This window comes from Gadus morhua, chromosome 10 (assembly GCF_902167405.1).
Source record: "Gadus morhua chromosome 10, gadMor3.0, whole genome shotgun sequence".
In the NCBI taxonomy this organism is placed as follows: Eukaryota; Metazoa; Chordata; class Actinopteri; order Gadiformes; family Gadidae; genus Gadus; species Gadus morhua.
This window is the reverse complement of record NC_044057.1, coordinates 16,720,186-16,735,315: the sequence shown is the minus strand read 5'-3', so window position 1 is coordinate 16,735,315 and position 15,130 is coordinate 16,720,186. Positions and strand designations below refer to the sequence as shown.

Genomic DNA, 15,130 nt, shown 5'->3' with positions numbered 1-15,130 from the left:
AAGGGATGTGAGGTCTATTACATGGTTTTCGGATGCACTATAGGTCGATACCTTTTAAGTTAGAAAAAAAACTGTCATGTATTGGCCCTAAAAACGTGAATTGACTAGACAAAAAAACGAAGGGGTCCCTGTTTCTAAGTTCAAACGCTGCATCGGGTAGGCTACTTATATACAGGAAAACGAATTGCAGGAGCATATGCCTATATTGCAGTCACCCCTTTCCACGATGGCTCATCGTGTCATGGATCGAAGGATTAATCATCTAGACCTACATTGTAGTACAGTATAAATAACATGGGGCAGAAATTAGTGAAAAAAAAACGTTTTCCATCGTACTTGATGGCCATACCCCGCTGTAGGAGCCAGTGACAGCAGCTAAGCGCTTGGCTGATCGATAGTGGTGCGAAGGGGGCGGGGGGGGGGGGGGTCGTGACGTCATCCACGCGGCTTGCATGAGGCACGTCCCCATTGGTGGAGAGCAGTGAGCGCTAGGCCCACCTAGTGATCATTCCGAGACTTCTCTCCTTTCGACGAGATTTTTGAATCGAGTGTGCAATTGTAACTGCAAAGGGGACCAATCGAAAGCTGCTATTAGGTAAGAAATCATGATCGCATGCCTACATTTAACAATAAAATAAAACGTCTCAACCCGTTTAGGCATCGGGCGCCGTCGTGATAAAAAAATTAAAAGGTTTAATCGTGCCCGAAATAAGATCGACATTCAAACGCTGCGATCCCCCACACGTTACACATGATGTGTGTGTTAAGATCGCTGCATGTTGTATATTATATCATATTGCATGCTTATTATTATAGAATACAGTATAGGCGCTATTTTGACAGGTAAATCAAGGATGTTTAATGAAATGAATGATGGAATCATGCATTTCTGTGTGTTATATTGCAGACGAACAGGCCTACTATATGAGACTGTATCATTGGATTTGGGGGGGGGGGGGAATTAAAACGATTAAATTATGAAAATTGGATTCGGCCATAGAATACTTTTGTAATGTAATGGTATCATGTATTTCCTAACGCTGGTATGCATCACTGTAGGCTCCATATTCTCCCATCCCCCAGCAATACTGTCGAGCTCTTGTAGATTCCAGTCTATAATATATAGTATCTATGGTCCATTAAAGCCTATGTGCCATCTTGGCGAGCCATCGTGTCCCTGTCACTGAGAGCAGCATTACACGCGAGCAATAATTAATGAGATGCGTTGACAATCAACCATTTCATTGGAATCTCTTCTTGTTAAATATTTCATGCGCTGGCAAAGATGAGTCCAAAACGGGGGGCTGGAAGCGTGACTCCAAAGCGGGTTTCACTACAAGTCCCCGAGCGTCACGGTTGAATTGCATGTATTACAACTCGCCATAGGAGGCGTTGTTTCCCTCGCCGTGATAACCTATGGCCTAGTCACAGGTATAAACCTCTCACTATGGATGCTTCAAAGGACGATCCACGCCGAGCTCTGACATTGATGCAGATGTGGACGTCCAGAAAAACGTCTTTGATAGGCTGAAATAATAATAAAGGACCGTCGTCTCTCCACAGAAACACTGCCAAGATGGATGTATTTATGAAGGGTTTGTCTAAAGCTAAGGAGGGGATGGCTGTGGCCGCAGAGAAGACCAAAGAAGGCGTAGCTGTTGCAGCTGAGAAGACTAAAGAAGGAGTCATGTTTGTAGGTAAGATGTCCAAGCCATGATTTGACATCTTCAGATGATCAGCTTCAGGGTGGGGATGACCAATCAGCATTGAGATTGTTTATTTTGTGTTTTATTATTCTAACTGACTACAGGTCTATAGGGGTTCCTGTTCCTGATTCGCTACCGGTGATTCATGTAAAAATGTATATAGATGTGGTTTGATCCTGTATTATAATCTAAGATACGTAATTGAACAACCCTTAAATTGGTGAGATTATTTTCAACAGTCTCTTTGAGACTGTGTGGTGTCAGATTACACATTATGCTGCAGAAGAGACCTGACACTATCCGTTAACTCAGTCAATAAGGTGGCGTGTCATTCAGCTATAGTGAGCCGTTCAGTGACTCAATTCATCAATAAGTGGGCTAGGCTTGAAGGTCAAAATACTGGGCTGTTTTTAGATCATCATGATGATAATCACCATATAAGTAACAGTCTATAGGTATCACAGATGCGTGCATGTATCCAATCAACTGAGGATGTGTAGGAGTAACATAAGTGGTAGGTGCTGTACATTACGTCCATTTTCTTAACCTTCACCCCTCTCCGTCTCTCGCTCCCTCTCTCTCGCTCTCTCTCTCTCTCTCTCTCTCTCTCTCTCTCTCTCTCTCTCGCTCACTCTCTCTCTCTCTCTCTCTCTCTCTCTCTCTCTCTCTCTCTCTTTCCGTCTCTCTCTATCTCTCTGTATCTCTCTCGCTCTCTCTCTTCCCTGTTCTCTCCCTCTCTTTCTGTCTCTCTCTATCTGTGCGCCTCTCCCCCCTTCTCTTCCATTATTTCCGTCTCTCTCTCTCTCTCTCTCTCTCCCCCCTTCTCTCTCTCTCTCTCTCTCGCTCTCTTTCCATCTTTCTCTCTCTCTCTCTCTCTCTGTCTCTCTCTCTCTCTCCTCCCTCTCTCTCTCTCTCTCTCTCTCTCTCTCTCTCTCTCCCTCTCTCTCTCTCTCTCTCTCTCTCTCTCTCTCTCTCTCTCTCTCTCTCTCTCTCTCTCTCTCTCTCCCTCTCTCTCTCTCTCTGTGTCTCTCTCTCTCTCTCTCTCTCCCTCTCTCTCTCCCTCTCTCTCTCTCTCTCTCTCTCTCTCTGGGGAGAAGCAGTAAGGAAGGGAGGCAACAGAAGGTGGTGGTGGTGGTGGTGGTGGTGGTGGTGGTGGGGTGGGGGACAGTGAGACACAGGGCTTGTGTGAGGAGGCAGCCTCTATCCCGGTGTGTCAGTGAGCTGGGCAGCAGCAACAGATCGGGACGCTGAGACCCAGCAGCCCTGAGGTCTCCCACAGATCGGAGATTAGAATACGTCCATTCTGGCACCAGTCTACACCAACAGCGCTACACATTAACCAAGAGACAGCTGATAAACAGCAAGCAGTCCCCTCCAATGCCAGGCGCATGGGCCCTTCTTCAGTGTTTTGGGAGGAATTGCAATATTTATACTATTTACTATTTAGTCAATTATCCAAGGCCAGTGATTATGTATTGTTCACTGTGTATCATTAAGGTTGTTAGTCATAAATCCTTAAAACCAAGAACAAGTGATATCGCGCATAAAATGCATGCAAGGGCGGGCGGCGGTGCACTTAGTGTTGGTGTCCTGTTTGTAGTTCCGGTCCATTAACATTTACTCATCAAGCCTTTTCAATGCACTCCTTTCCATTCTAATGCACATCTCTGAACAAGAGCATAGAAAAATACAGACACTGACACACACATACGCACGCACGCACACACAATTCATTTTCCATTGTGTACGGCCGTGCTATGATTGGTGTTCATTTCAACGCCGTCTAATTCAGTCCCAGCGGTCTCTGGAGGAACCTGGCCTCCCCGTTGTCTTAGATCATTACCCTCCATCACGCCCCACCAATCGCAGCCATGACCAGGCATGTCAAGCACGTGTCACCCTGTGTCTCTGCCCTCACTTCCACCCTGGCAGAGTCTCATCCAGGTCTCCCCCTGCCTTTTAGAGGTCCAGGTCGGGGAGAGGAGAGTGAGTGGGGAGTGAGGGGGGAGCTGGGGTCGGGTGTGGGGGGGGACGAGATCTGGAACATATCTCTGGCTCTATGCTTTCTCCTGCTTGTGGGGCTTGCCGCCACTGCCCTAGAAAAGGTCTGTGCGATGCGCTTGAAGGTCTGTCTGTGGAGGAGGGGCGGCAGCCATAGGCCTGCTCCTCCACCTTCGGACAGATGCCTCCTACCTCCCCCGCTGACGCACATCCCCAACCTCCCTCACGCACACACATACACAAACACCGCCAACACCATCACCGCCTCCCTCTCCATCACCGCAAACACCACGACAACACCCGCCCAGCTCAGGCGGAGGCTGTACTGTCACCCTCGGGAGGGGGGGAGCGGGGAGGGAGAAGGGTGGAGGTGGGGGGGGATTAATATCCTACACTCGCTAGCTGACGTCGTGAAGAAGCAGCTGAAACAGATGACGGGTGATGCTCCTTCCGTCTCCCACTCCGAGCTACCATTCAGTTTACAGTCCCGTTTAAAAAATGAATGAAGGAGGTCGATGCCTCAGCGACATCCTGTCTAGTGACACAGGAATTTCCCCGTCTGGGATTGGTTACGTTTTTGCCTTATCTAATCTCCTCTTATTTCAAAGACAGCCCATTCAATGGGTTTTGTTGTCAGCGTTGGCAGAATCGTGCTTTGTATTGTTCAGAGGTTCAAAGTCTCACCATCAAACTCACTTGATACGTTTAAATGTTTCATTCACAGCCTCAGAGTCGCCTTGCGGCGCATTAAAGAAGAACAATTCAATATCACATTAAACGAGGGACATGGCTGCCACGTTCATCTTACCCTACATATATCCAGTGCCGATACTGTGGGAGTAGAGCTACATATCGACACTCTGGACCACTGATCTACCGGCTACGAGCCTCGTGTGTGTGTGCAGTGAACTTCAGCCTTCCCCAGAGGTTAACACAAAGCACAGTATTCCTGTACGCCCAAGTCCTCTATGAAGCTGGTTATAATGAAGAGGCAATCCTCCTGTCGCAACCTTGTGGAGGGGAAGTTAGGGGTTAGATGGCTCCTTGCTATGGAGGAGGAGGAGGAGGAGGAGAATGAGGAGGAGGTTGGCTGGGGTTAGGGGTTGTGTAATCAGGGCAAGCAGGGCCTTGCCTGGAGTGCTCCAGGAGTACACTAGCGGTGGCACATCTGACGTAAGTGAGATTGGTGCGAAGGTCAAGGAGTGACAGAGAGAGAGGGGGAGAGTAAGGGAGGCGGAGTGGGTACGCTCAGCAGACAAACGGAAGACAAAACTCTCCCTCTCTCCGCACGGTGACGCGCAGGCACCTGCTGCGGCAGCAGCCAGATCGCTTTCCATTGTGTCCCGGGATCATTGACAATGTGACAGCCATCCCCAGAATTGCAGAGTGTAGAGCGAGGATCAATAGCAGGGGAATGAGAACTGTCTGCTCTTAAGGCGACAGAAACAGTCGCTTCTCCATGGGGATGGGAAGCAGTCTGAAGAAGGCTTAAATTGCCTGACGCGGTAGCTAGCCGAATACTGTTAGAGCGTCGGCGCCGTTATGAAGCAGTGAACTGAGATTAATAGCCGCCAGATCACAATGAAATAACCTTGGTAGGAGATATACTCCGAGCCGCCATGTAGGTGCTGTTGAGCTATGGGCATGCAGTCCGTCTTCTCATATGCGGCGTCAGTATTTTAACGCTGTATCCCTTGCACAGGTATTTTGCTGTTTATTTGGCTCATGTGTTTGCTTATTTGTTTATTTCAGGTTCCAAGGCTAAAGACGGCGTTGGCTCAGGTGAGTTGTCGGCTGACCACACCCCATCTGACATCCTATCTGTGTAGGAGTCTCTGTAAACACATTGAGATACAAATTCCTCATTAAATCAAAAGAAGAAATCAAGCACGAGTCAATCCTCATTTCTGTGGGTTTTGTGTGTGTGTGTGTTTGTGTGTGTGTGTGTGTGTGTGTGTGTGTGTGTGTGTGTGTGTGTGTGTGTGTGTGTGTGTGTGTGTGTGTGTGTGTGTGTGTGTGTGTGTGTCTGTGTCTGTCTGTGTCTGTCTGTCTGTCTGTCTGTCTGTGTGTGTGTGTGTGTGTGTGTGTGTGTGTGTGTGTGTGTGTGTGTGTGTGTGTGTGTGTGTGTGTGTGTGCGCGTGTGTGTGTGTTCATCCAGTGGCCGAGAGGACCCATGGAGCGATGGGCAACATCGCTGCAGCCACTGGCCTGGTGAAGAAGGATGATTTCCCCACAGACATGAACGTACGTAAACGATCCTTCCCGGTTTATCCGCCTCTGTTTATTCACACCAGAGCCACAGTGAACGCCAATGAGGTTGAAGGCAACTCTCAAGAGATGCGGGACAAGATACCGCAAAGAGTGCCTATGACAGTAAGGGGAACCAGTAAGTGAGAGGAAGGATAGCTAATAGACGCTAGAAATACACGCTAAAACCTATAATCAATACGGATAGAGAGGAGCAGCTGGCCAGAGGGTCTCCATGTCCTGGTGACTTGACATGACCTACCCATGGAGTCCTACTGAACAAGGATCTGTCCTCTGTCTTATACAAACAAGTCTATTATTACAGCCTGCTAATCAATGTCTACCAGTCTCTCTTTACCCCCTCGCGACACAACAGAATCCGCCGGGATCTGGTGGCAGAGAAACTGGAGAGTGGCACGGCCAGGCGGGTTAGAGGGTGAAAGGTTTTAATTATAGATTAACAAGCGTCAAACTTTAATATCGGCCCACTTGGTCTCTGTGGGTTGAGGGCAGGACACTAAGCCCGTATTCAGCCGCCGTTGTAAAGCTAATAACTGAACCCAGAGACCAGCCGCCATGTGTTGAGGCCGTGGGGTCGTTTCTCCTAACACCCCTCGCTCCGAAACCGCTGACTAAAGCCTCTGAGTTTGTTAACGACAGCGGCAGGACTCCCTCCATCACCGCACCGCCAAACCCCCATAAAGCCTGCGGCAGACATAGACCCTCCCCCCCGGACACAGTAATCTAGTCAATCTCTGGCACCCGGACTAATAGGCTTGGTTAAGGGCCTCGCCGTGGAAGGAAAAGGGATTTTCTTCTCCCCGATGTTTTCTGCCGCTTGTTCTTCAGTGAAATTGAATTGAAACCTATAGATTATTAAGATTTGGCGCAACTGTTTATTTTATATTGGGATCATTTTTTTTAAAGACAAACAGACCCAATTTAATCGTCACAAGCAAGAAGTGAAAAGGTACAGTCTCATGCTGGAGCCTTAGAAATAATAATAAAATGATGGTCTTTTTCAGATGTGCCCTCATAATATACCTTATATAATATGTTATATAATGATATAATAAATCATATTTAATCAGATATTCCATCAAAACGATCCCTGTGGTCACATTTGTTGCGGTGGCCAGCAACGCTGCCCATGCTGCGTTTGACACACAAGGCCGCGCTGTGCCTTCCTGACCTAATTGACGTGATTAGCGGAGGGTTTAAAAATAAATGTGGGCCAAACTAACTAGCCTTGTTAGAAAGGGACCGTAGTAGCAGGTGCTGTGAATGATATGAGCAACGTGTGCACAGTAACCCTCTTAGTAAGAGATACTTGGTGATTAAGTACTTGTTTTGACACCGTAAATATATCCGTCTGTAGACAAGCTTTTGTTTGTATACTATTCAATGGGATGATTTCAATATGTCGGCTTTAGTCTCTATAACAGTGTATCTGTCGTTCTGAGAGTGAATCATGTATGCGTATTGTATGTGTTGAATGCAAATGAACTATGTGGAAATTAATGCATCGTGACTAAAACAAACTCCCCCCACATCTCTCTCTCTCTACATAGAAAACTCTCCTTCTCTCTTCCATTCTGGCTCTGGCCTGTATCATATCTCTTGAATTGCCAATTAATGTGGATGAATGCATACCGATTAAAGGTTAAAAATATCTCCCCTCTCTCTCTCTCTCCCACCTCTCCTCCTCTCTCCTTCCTATTTCTCTCTCCTTCTCATTCTCTCTCCCTCTCTCTTCATCTCGTGCATGTCTCCTGCCCTCTGCTCCTCCTGTCTGTCCAGCCTGAGGAGTACGGCCAGGAGGCTACAGAGGGCCAGGAGGGGATGCTAGAGCCAGAAGGACAAACGTATGACGAGAGCCAGCAGGTAAGCGATGACCGCACAGGAAACCACAAGGCGTCCTCCGGTATCTATCTATACCCTGCTCCCGTGGAAGGGCCCCAAAGCATCACTTGGATGTCGATGCGCTTTACAGTAGTAGTGATGCGGAGGGTATAAGCTGGGAAAGAAATAGCTCTGAAAGGCTTTCAGTGGTGGGGGGTGTATGGTTTACGGTGGTTTGGAGACACAGAAGAGAAGGAGACACACATACAGGCAGGGAGGGGCAGAGAGAGAGAGAGAGAGAGGGAGAGAGAGGCAGGTGGGAGAGAGAGACAGAGATAGAATGAAAGAGAAAGAATAAGAGAGAGAGGAGTGAGAGAAGAGAGAGGCAGAGAGGGGTTGAAGATAGAGTGAGAGTGAAGGGAAGAAACCCGGAGTCAGAGAAAGAGACAGCTATAGAGACTGACCAAGCAACGGAGAGAAAGATATAGAGAGAGACAGAGCGACATAGAGAAAAGGAGAGAGAGAGAGAGAGATGGACAGAGCGAGCGAGAGAGAGCCAGACAGATGGACAGAGAGAAAGAGAGAGAGAGAGAGAGAGTGACGGACATTGCGACAGAGCAAAAGAGAGAGAGAGAGAGAGCCAGACAGATGGACAGAGCGACAGAAGGAAAGAGAGAGAGAAAGAAAGACGTACAGAGGGAGAGAGAGAGACGGACAGAGGGGCAGAGAAAGGGAGAGAGAGATTGACAGACATAGCGACAGAGAGAAAGAGAGAGACAGACAGACAGATGGACAGAGTGACAGGGACAAAGAGAGAGAGAAACAGATGGACAGAGCAACAGAGAGAAAGAGAGATAGATGGACAGAGTGTGAGTGAAAGAGAGAGAGGGCTTGGCTCAGCTCCAAGTGATGCTTTTATGTGAGAACGGAGAGCTGTGTTAATATTCTTCAACTCGACGTGGTGTGGATTTAGTGTTTTATCGCCACTTCTCTGTATTTCCCCTCCACTTGCTCTCCTGCCTCTGAGCTCCTGCAAATACAGACAGTGAGGTTTGTAAGTGAAGCGTATTTTTATTCTACCTCAGTTTATGTTTTCTATAAATAGATGGATCAGAGATCTGACTTAGTAAGCAGAGTGCCCTCTCAAGCCCTGCGAGCTATGGTGCTCATAGAGTGAACGTCGTGGGTGTGTTTGCACACCCACGACGAGGGAGCATGAGGGAGCATGTGACCAGAGGCAGATTGATGCTAGAACGTGCTTCCTCACGACCATGAGGATTTGACTCAACCCCTTCCATCGCTACGAAGAAAAAAAAACGTTCACGGGATTTATATGAATCGATAGCAACCATTAAAGGGTGGAGGTGAGATGCAGCAGGAAGGAGTAATCTTTTGAGTGGTCCATGTTTTTAATTGTATTTTATTGTATTAATCCGCCATTAGAGCGAGTGAGACTATTTTCAGAACATTTTCAGAGATCAAAAACACGTTAATGTGATATAACATGGCGTCAATAGCACGGGATGAATTGCATATTTCTCCCAGGGCTGAAGCGTGAATCCTGGTGTCCTCCAACCACGAAACCCCCTCCCCCCAAGCCCCCCTGCCTCATCTTCTGCATCTCTTCCCCTCCCCCAGTACCCTTTGAAAATACCAGCAGTGTGTGTGTGTGTGTGTGTGTGTGTGTGTGTGTGTGTGTGTGTGTGTGTGTGTGTGTGTGTGTGTGTGTGTGTGTGTGTGTGTGTGTGTGTGTGTGTGTTCAGTCAGGCTGAGGGGTGTGGTGGTGACGCGCAGCACGCAGTGCATTGTGGGTACAGGTCCTACCGTCGGGGTCTCGTGCATTGCTGTAAATATGGAGTCTGCTGGCGGAGCCCATCTGTTGGCAGGGGTACTTGTCCTGTGACTCTGGCCTGGTAGGCTAATGCTAGACGGTGGTTCACAAGTGGGACATACAGAAACCCCTCTGAGTGGAACCCATGACCTAGATGTGTCGAAGGAATGACATGGACACACCAAGGGCTTTTTTGTTGTTCTATTTTTTTCGATCATGTGTGGAGGAAATGGAGGCAGGCTGTGAGGAGGAAGCCTGTTCGGAATAGCAATGGTGGTTAAAAATGTGCTCACGACACGTCCTTGAAAGTGGTGCGAGCTTCTGCTGCCCTCTACAGGTTATTGGGGGGAACTGAATCAGCGGAATCAGTGACGTCTTTATTTATAGTGGAGGGATTTCTGTTGAATGGTGGAATATATTTGATCTGAACTACGTGGTATTATTCTATTCTATTATTGCTTAGCTATATATTCTGTTAACAATGTATAAAGTATAAATATTTGTATGCCTTCCTTCTCTTAGTTCTGTTTCTGTATTTCCCCCAGGACTACGAACCAGAAGCATAAAGCCATCCCTGAACGCCCCCAACACAACCAGCAGCACAATTATATTTCTGACAATAAAACGGACACACGCCGACTACATGTCCCACACAATAATAATACCCTCATTGCAAAAAAGAAAACGAACGAAAAATAAAAAATCGGTGCATTCCCTCAGAACATAAGAAAAAAAAAGTTCTTCCTTCAAGACCAATCTTTTATTATTCGATATTGTAAATGTCATGTTACTCATGTGATGTGTTGGGTGTAGGTATTTATTGAGCGGTAGGACTGCCCTGCCGCACTCATTTCCTTGAATCCCTCCCAATGAAATGAGTCCGGAACCGGGGCTTGTGACTGTACTCGTGCGTATTTAGAAACATGTGCAATAGATGTATTCCTCAGCTTCCAACCGACGGGAGTTGAAAAGATTAACAATAAATTAAGTCTATTTGCAAGCAGATAGGATTGCATCGATATCCTCTCTAAGTGTGTTTAAACTGCCTGTTTGTGGGTTTTCTCTTTTGCATTGATTTGAAAAGGTTATTTATTTAAAGGTTTTTTGAAGTAAGAGTTTTATACATTGTATCTTTATAGTTACTCGTGAATCATTCCAGTTAGTTATTTGTTAGAAATGGAAAAACGATACATATTTGTGTGTGTGCGCGTGTGGGTGTGTTTGTTTGTGTGTTCTGAAGATTTTAAAGTCAACCTGTAATGTCTGGAGATCATCACGGTTATCATAACAATATGTGCTTTAAAATACAGGACGTGTCAATATAACGATGTATGTGTCAAGCCAGACAAACAAATCCTCTGTAAATAAAAAAAGAGAAAAAAAATCAACCACTTGTTGAGTGTTGCTTAAAATTACAATTACCATTGCTCAGAAGCTACCATACAACTCATTTTTACCATAAAGGTGTATTAGAAAAACAAAAAAAGTGAACACAAACATTTTATTGATAACGCTTTAAAATCTAAAAATCTAACTTTATGCACAAATCCAAGTTGCCTCCATCTTATTAAAACACGACGATGCCATTTAAGCATCGTGTTAGCAAATCTTTTATCTTGATGTCATGCTGTTGGAGTCTGTGCCTTGCTTGGTGGCGATCAAAACATTAGAATCAGCTGAGTTGGCGAGTGGAGGCTGCGGTCCGCGGCAGGGAGCTGCCATACTCAGGATGCCAGGCTAATCGCTCCCCTTTGGTCTGTCCTTTGTTCAGGTAATCCGGAGCGCTCAGAATTTGCCCAGACCGCGTGTCATCAGGCCCATACAGCGGGGGAGGGAGGGGGTATTAAACCGGCCCGTCCCTCCGTCTCCTCTTTAGACCAATTTTTTGCCGCCAGACCACAGCTGGGCGACCGGAGACGACTGGAAAGGAACAACTATGGCCTCCTTTAAGAAGTCTTTCGAGGGCCTAAAAAGCACCAGTCAATCAGCAGCAAAAGGAGTTACAGAGTCGGCAGGTACAGTTCTGTAAAGTGATGATCCGTCCCAATTTTATCTATTGTTATTATTATCAATATCATCATTTTGAGTAGTAGCAGTAGTAGTAGTGGAAGCATTATGCGCATCACTGCATAATGTACTGCCTGAATTAATTAGCAGGAAAACTGTTGAAACAATCCAAAAACCCAAAACATTTAGAACGGAGAACTTGTGAAGTTATGGAGGGAGCGGGAAATATAATTTATTCTTTTTTTTACTCTTGTATTTCTAGTCCAGGCAGCCCAGGCTGCTGTGCAGCAGGTGGAGCAGTCCACCAAGGATACAACCGACATAGGTACAATCCCCCCCGCCCCCAACACACACACACACACACACACACACACACACACACACACACACACACACACACACACACACACACACACACACACACACACACACACACACACACACACACACACACACACACAGAAACAAACTCACACAGCCATCCATGTTCTCTGAAAGAGAGGAGACATAGTTTGGTTATCATAGCTGACGTTGGTTGTAGCTCCCTTTTGAATAGTTTAGGGAGGCAGTAAGCACCAGTCAAATATGTCTTCTTTCCTTTTTCTTTCTTTAGAAGACATTTTTTGATGAGGTTACAGTATGATGAAAGATTACAGTACAATGGATGAAAATAAACGATTTATAATCAAAATTTAACAAATGAAAGATGGAGGTGTATGGATTCCATTTAGATGAGTTACGCATAATTGGTATTTCTAGATGTGATAATCTAATGCTTGACTTTTCTTGAAGCTGCACAAGAGGCCAGCAAGCAGGCTCAGGAGACCATTGGGAGAGCTGCAGACAAAGCCTCAGACACCATCAAGGTCTTTGGACAGAAGCTGTAAACCAATTGAAAACCTACTGTTTACTGATGAATGTCTTGTCTTGCCATGAGTGTGTCAACAATGTTGGAAAAAAATGGGTTCAAAGATAGGTATACTAGATCGATAGATAGATAGATAGATAGATAGATAGATAGATAGATAGATAGATAGATAGATAGATAGATGGATAGATGGATAGATGGATAGATGGATAGATGGATAGATGGATAGATAGATAGATAGATAGATAGATGGATAGATGGATAGATGGATAGATGGATAGATGGATAGATGGATAGATAGATAGATAGATAGATAGATAGATAGATAGATAGATAGATAGAGTATTTTTGATCTTTTACTTTCTGCGCTTTGGCAATGTACATGTACGTTTTTCATGCCAATAAAGTGCTTTGAATCCTGAACCTTGAAGCTAGATAGAGAGACACAAACAGACAAACGGACAGAAAACATTATTACACACACTTCTGATGTGTATCTCAATGAATCTAAATGAATAAATATATGATCGAAAAAACTAACGCTATCACCCATCACCCTCCATCAGTAACAATCGTATCACTAGATAGATAGAGAGCCGTGAAACAAACAACGGAGTTGAACCGGGCGGGCGAATACATGCTCTGTGGCGAGGTCTACTCATCAACCAATCAACATAGTCATTATCACCAGCACAATGCTGAGTAGGACGCCGCTGGCAGCCTGACGGCTCCTGATGAGAAAGTGATGAGAGCTGTTTACCTTGGCCCTGGCTGGCTCAAGTAACATCTCCACCCCAACCTCCCCCCTTCCTTCACACTACGAGTTGCTAGGCAACAGAACTCTGCCAGGGATTTGTTGGGCGTTTGAATTACTGGAGAGAATTCTGCTCGCAGTACACAGTGTCCTGGCCACGGCGCGATTCAACATTATACTCTGTGAAGGGAAAGAGGACATGTTCAATGGCCAAATGAATAAAAATATCAGCAACATAAGTCTGCTTTGTAGTAGTACCTCAATAGGCCTACTGAAGTGGTCCAACGAATATGAGTGAGAGGACTGCGTGCGTTTGTTTGTGTGTGTGTGCTTGTGCGTGCACTTGTGTGTGTGTCTAGAGGTGTGTGTTTGTGAGGGGGCGGTATTGAAAAAATTGTGGTTTTTTGAGTGCTGACGTGTGTGGGAGTAAGAAATCTGCTCGCTCCTTCTGAGACTTGCCTAAATTTCATATTCTTTCCCAGCGAGCTACATTATGACATCAACAACAAATACATTGTTTCTTAGAGTCTTCATTTAAAATATCTATATCTATATATGTATATATATATGTATATATATATATATATATATATATATATATTTTTTTTTTTTATGTAAAACTGCATACATATTTCCAAAGTATTCTTGAGTCTGACTACCTTGATTGAGATCCCATATGTCAAATATCTTTGATATCTAATCAGGAAAGAGTATAGTCTATAAAATGTATGTCCTTCAATGAACTTACTTTTCACACTGCAAACAATGTGCAAATATCTGACTGCAGCGGTAATACCCCCACATTTGATCCTTCTTTTCATTTATTTCAATAAAGTCAACTTGTGGAATTCACAGGTTAAACCCTGTGCGCGCAGTCATCATTGTGTGATTATAGAAACCTGAACTTAATTACTGTAATTTGTCTATGATTGGATAGCAGAAGAGATATTTTGTCATTACATGACCACTCACTGCCAGAAACTCCACGGTGGTTTCCAGGGAAACAGGAAATCTGAAGGCTTCCATAGACACAGCCACAGCTAAAGCCAGAGGCTTGCCGAAGATAGATTATTCTAGAGACAAACCTGTAGCCGCTGCTATCAGGCTCAACCATCTATCCCGATTGCCATGTGTCTTTTGTGAACACGAGGATTTGCAGATTACGTCTTAAATCGTCTGGAGAAAAGAAAATGAAGAGACTAAAGGCTGGCTTCCATTGTTGAGGTATGTCCCTCGCTCATTACTCTCTCTGCTGCAGCTCGTTGTGTCGTGGATTACTGCTCTATCTGATGTTAATACTCTTAATGAATTCCGGTGCATGCTTATGATCTGGAACAACGGTGTCGTACGACCACATGTTGTGATACACTGTGATGATTTAAAATGTTGGAAAGTGTCGTCACAATCTGAAGATCTGAGAAGCTAATAATTACACCATTACGGATTAAATTCAAACACAAAACCATGCTGTACCATACCTAAAACCCAATGTAAATTTGCATGTCTTATAAGAAGGTATTCATCTATTCAACTTGAGCGTCCACAATGTTATTAGTTCAGACAAATAGTTTCCAGTAAGACTAACACTTACATAACACCTGATGTCCGTATGAACAACATGGCACATTAAACGTCAGAGATGTGTGCTCCTGACAGTCATGTGCATGAAAACAAACACGGGAGTCACCGTCGCCGTGCCTTGCAGGTCTCTGTCGGTCAGCGTTTGTGCGTGGGGAGAGAATGGGCAGCCTCGAGGATGAGAGCGGGAGACCTGTGAAGGACTGTCAGCACCGCGCCGGAGACACCGATGATGGAGAGCATCTGGGCGGAGCAGACGCTCTCAGAGCTGGCCCACAGCCGTCTCCCACCAACAC

At 45.5% G+C, this 15,130-nt stretch overlaps 2 protein-coding genes across 2 annotated transcripts in view; both read left to right on the top strand.

Moving 5' to 3' along the window:
* Positions 1-459: 459 nt before the first annotated feature.
* sncb (synuclein, beta) lies at positions 460-11,011 on the top strand. Its single transcript, XM_030369182.1, has 6 exons — positions 460-595; positions 1,564-1,697; positions 5,460-5,489; positions 5,866-5,951; positions 7,755-7,838; positions 10,173-11,011. Exons 2-6 carry the CDS (start codon positions 1,577-1,579, stop codon positions 10,191-10,193), a joined length of 342 nt encoding a protein of 113 aa, XP_030225042.1. The 5' UTR covers positions 460-595; positions 1,564-1,576; the 3' UTR covers positions 10,194-11,011.
* Positions 11,012-14,231: 3,220 nt separating this feature from the next.
* The window catches only part of gprin1 (G protein regulated inducer of neurite outgrowth 1), a 3,593-nt gene continuing 2,694 nt past the window's right edge, over positions 14,232-15,130 (top strand). Inside the window, exons 1-2 of the mRNA XM_030367422.1 lie at positions 14,232-14,480; positions 14,962-15,130. The exon at positions 14,962-15,130 is cut by the window's right edge and continues 2,694 nt beyond it. Coding sequence (XP_030223282.1) covers positions 14,997-15,130 — 134 coding nt within the window. The 5' untranslated portion in view covers positions 14,232-14,480; positions 14,962-14,996. The remainder of the gene's footprint in view (positions 14,481-14,961) is intronic.

Bases quoted from the DNA above. Each gene is read 5' to 3' on its own strand.
- sncb (XM_030369182.1), top strand. From the start codon at position 1,577: ATGGATGTATTTATGAAGGGTTTGTCTAAAGCTAAGGAGGGGATGGCT. The intron at 5,952-7,754 runs GTACGTAAACGA...CTGTCTGTCCAG, and splicing joins ATTTCCCCACAGACATGAAC to CCTGAGGAGTACGGCCAGGA. The intron at 7,839-10,172 runs GTAAGCGATGAC...TATTTCCCCCAG, and splicing joins CGTATGACGAGAGCCAGCAG to GACTACGAACCAGAAGCATA.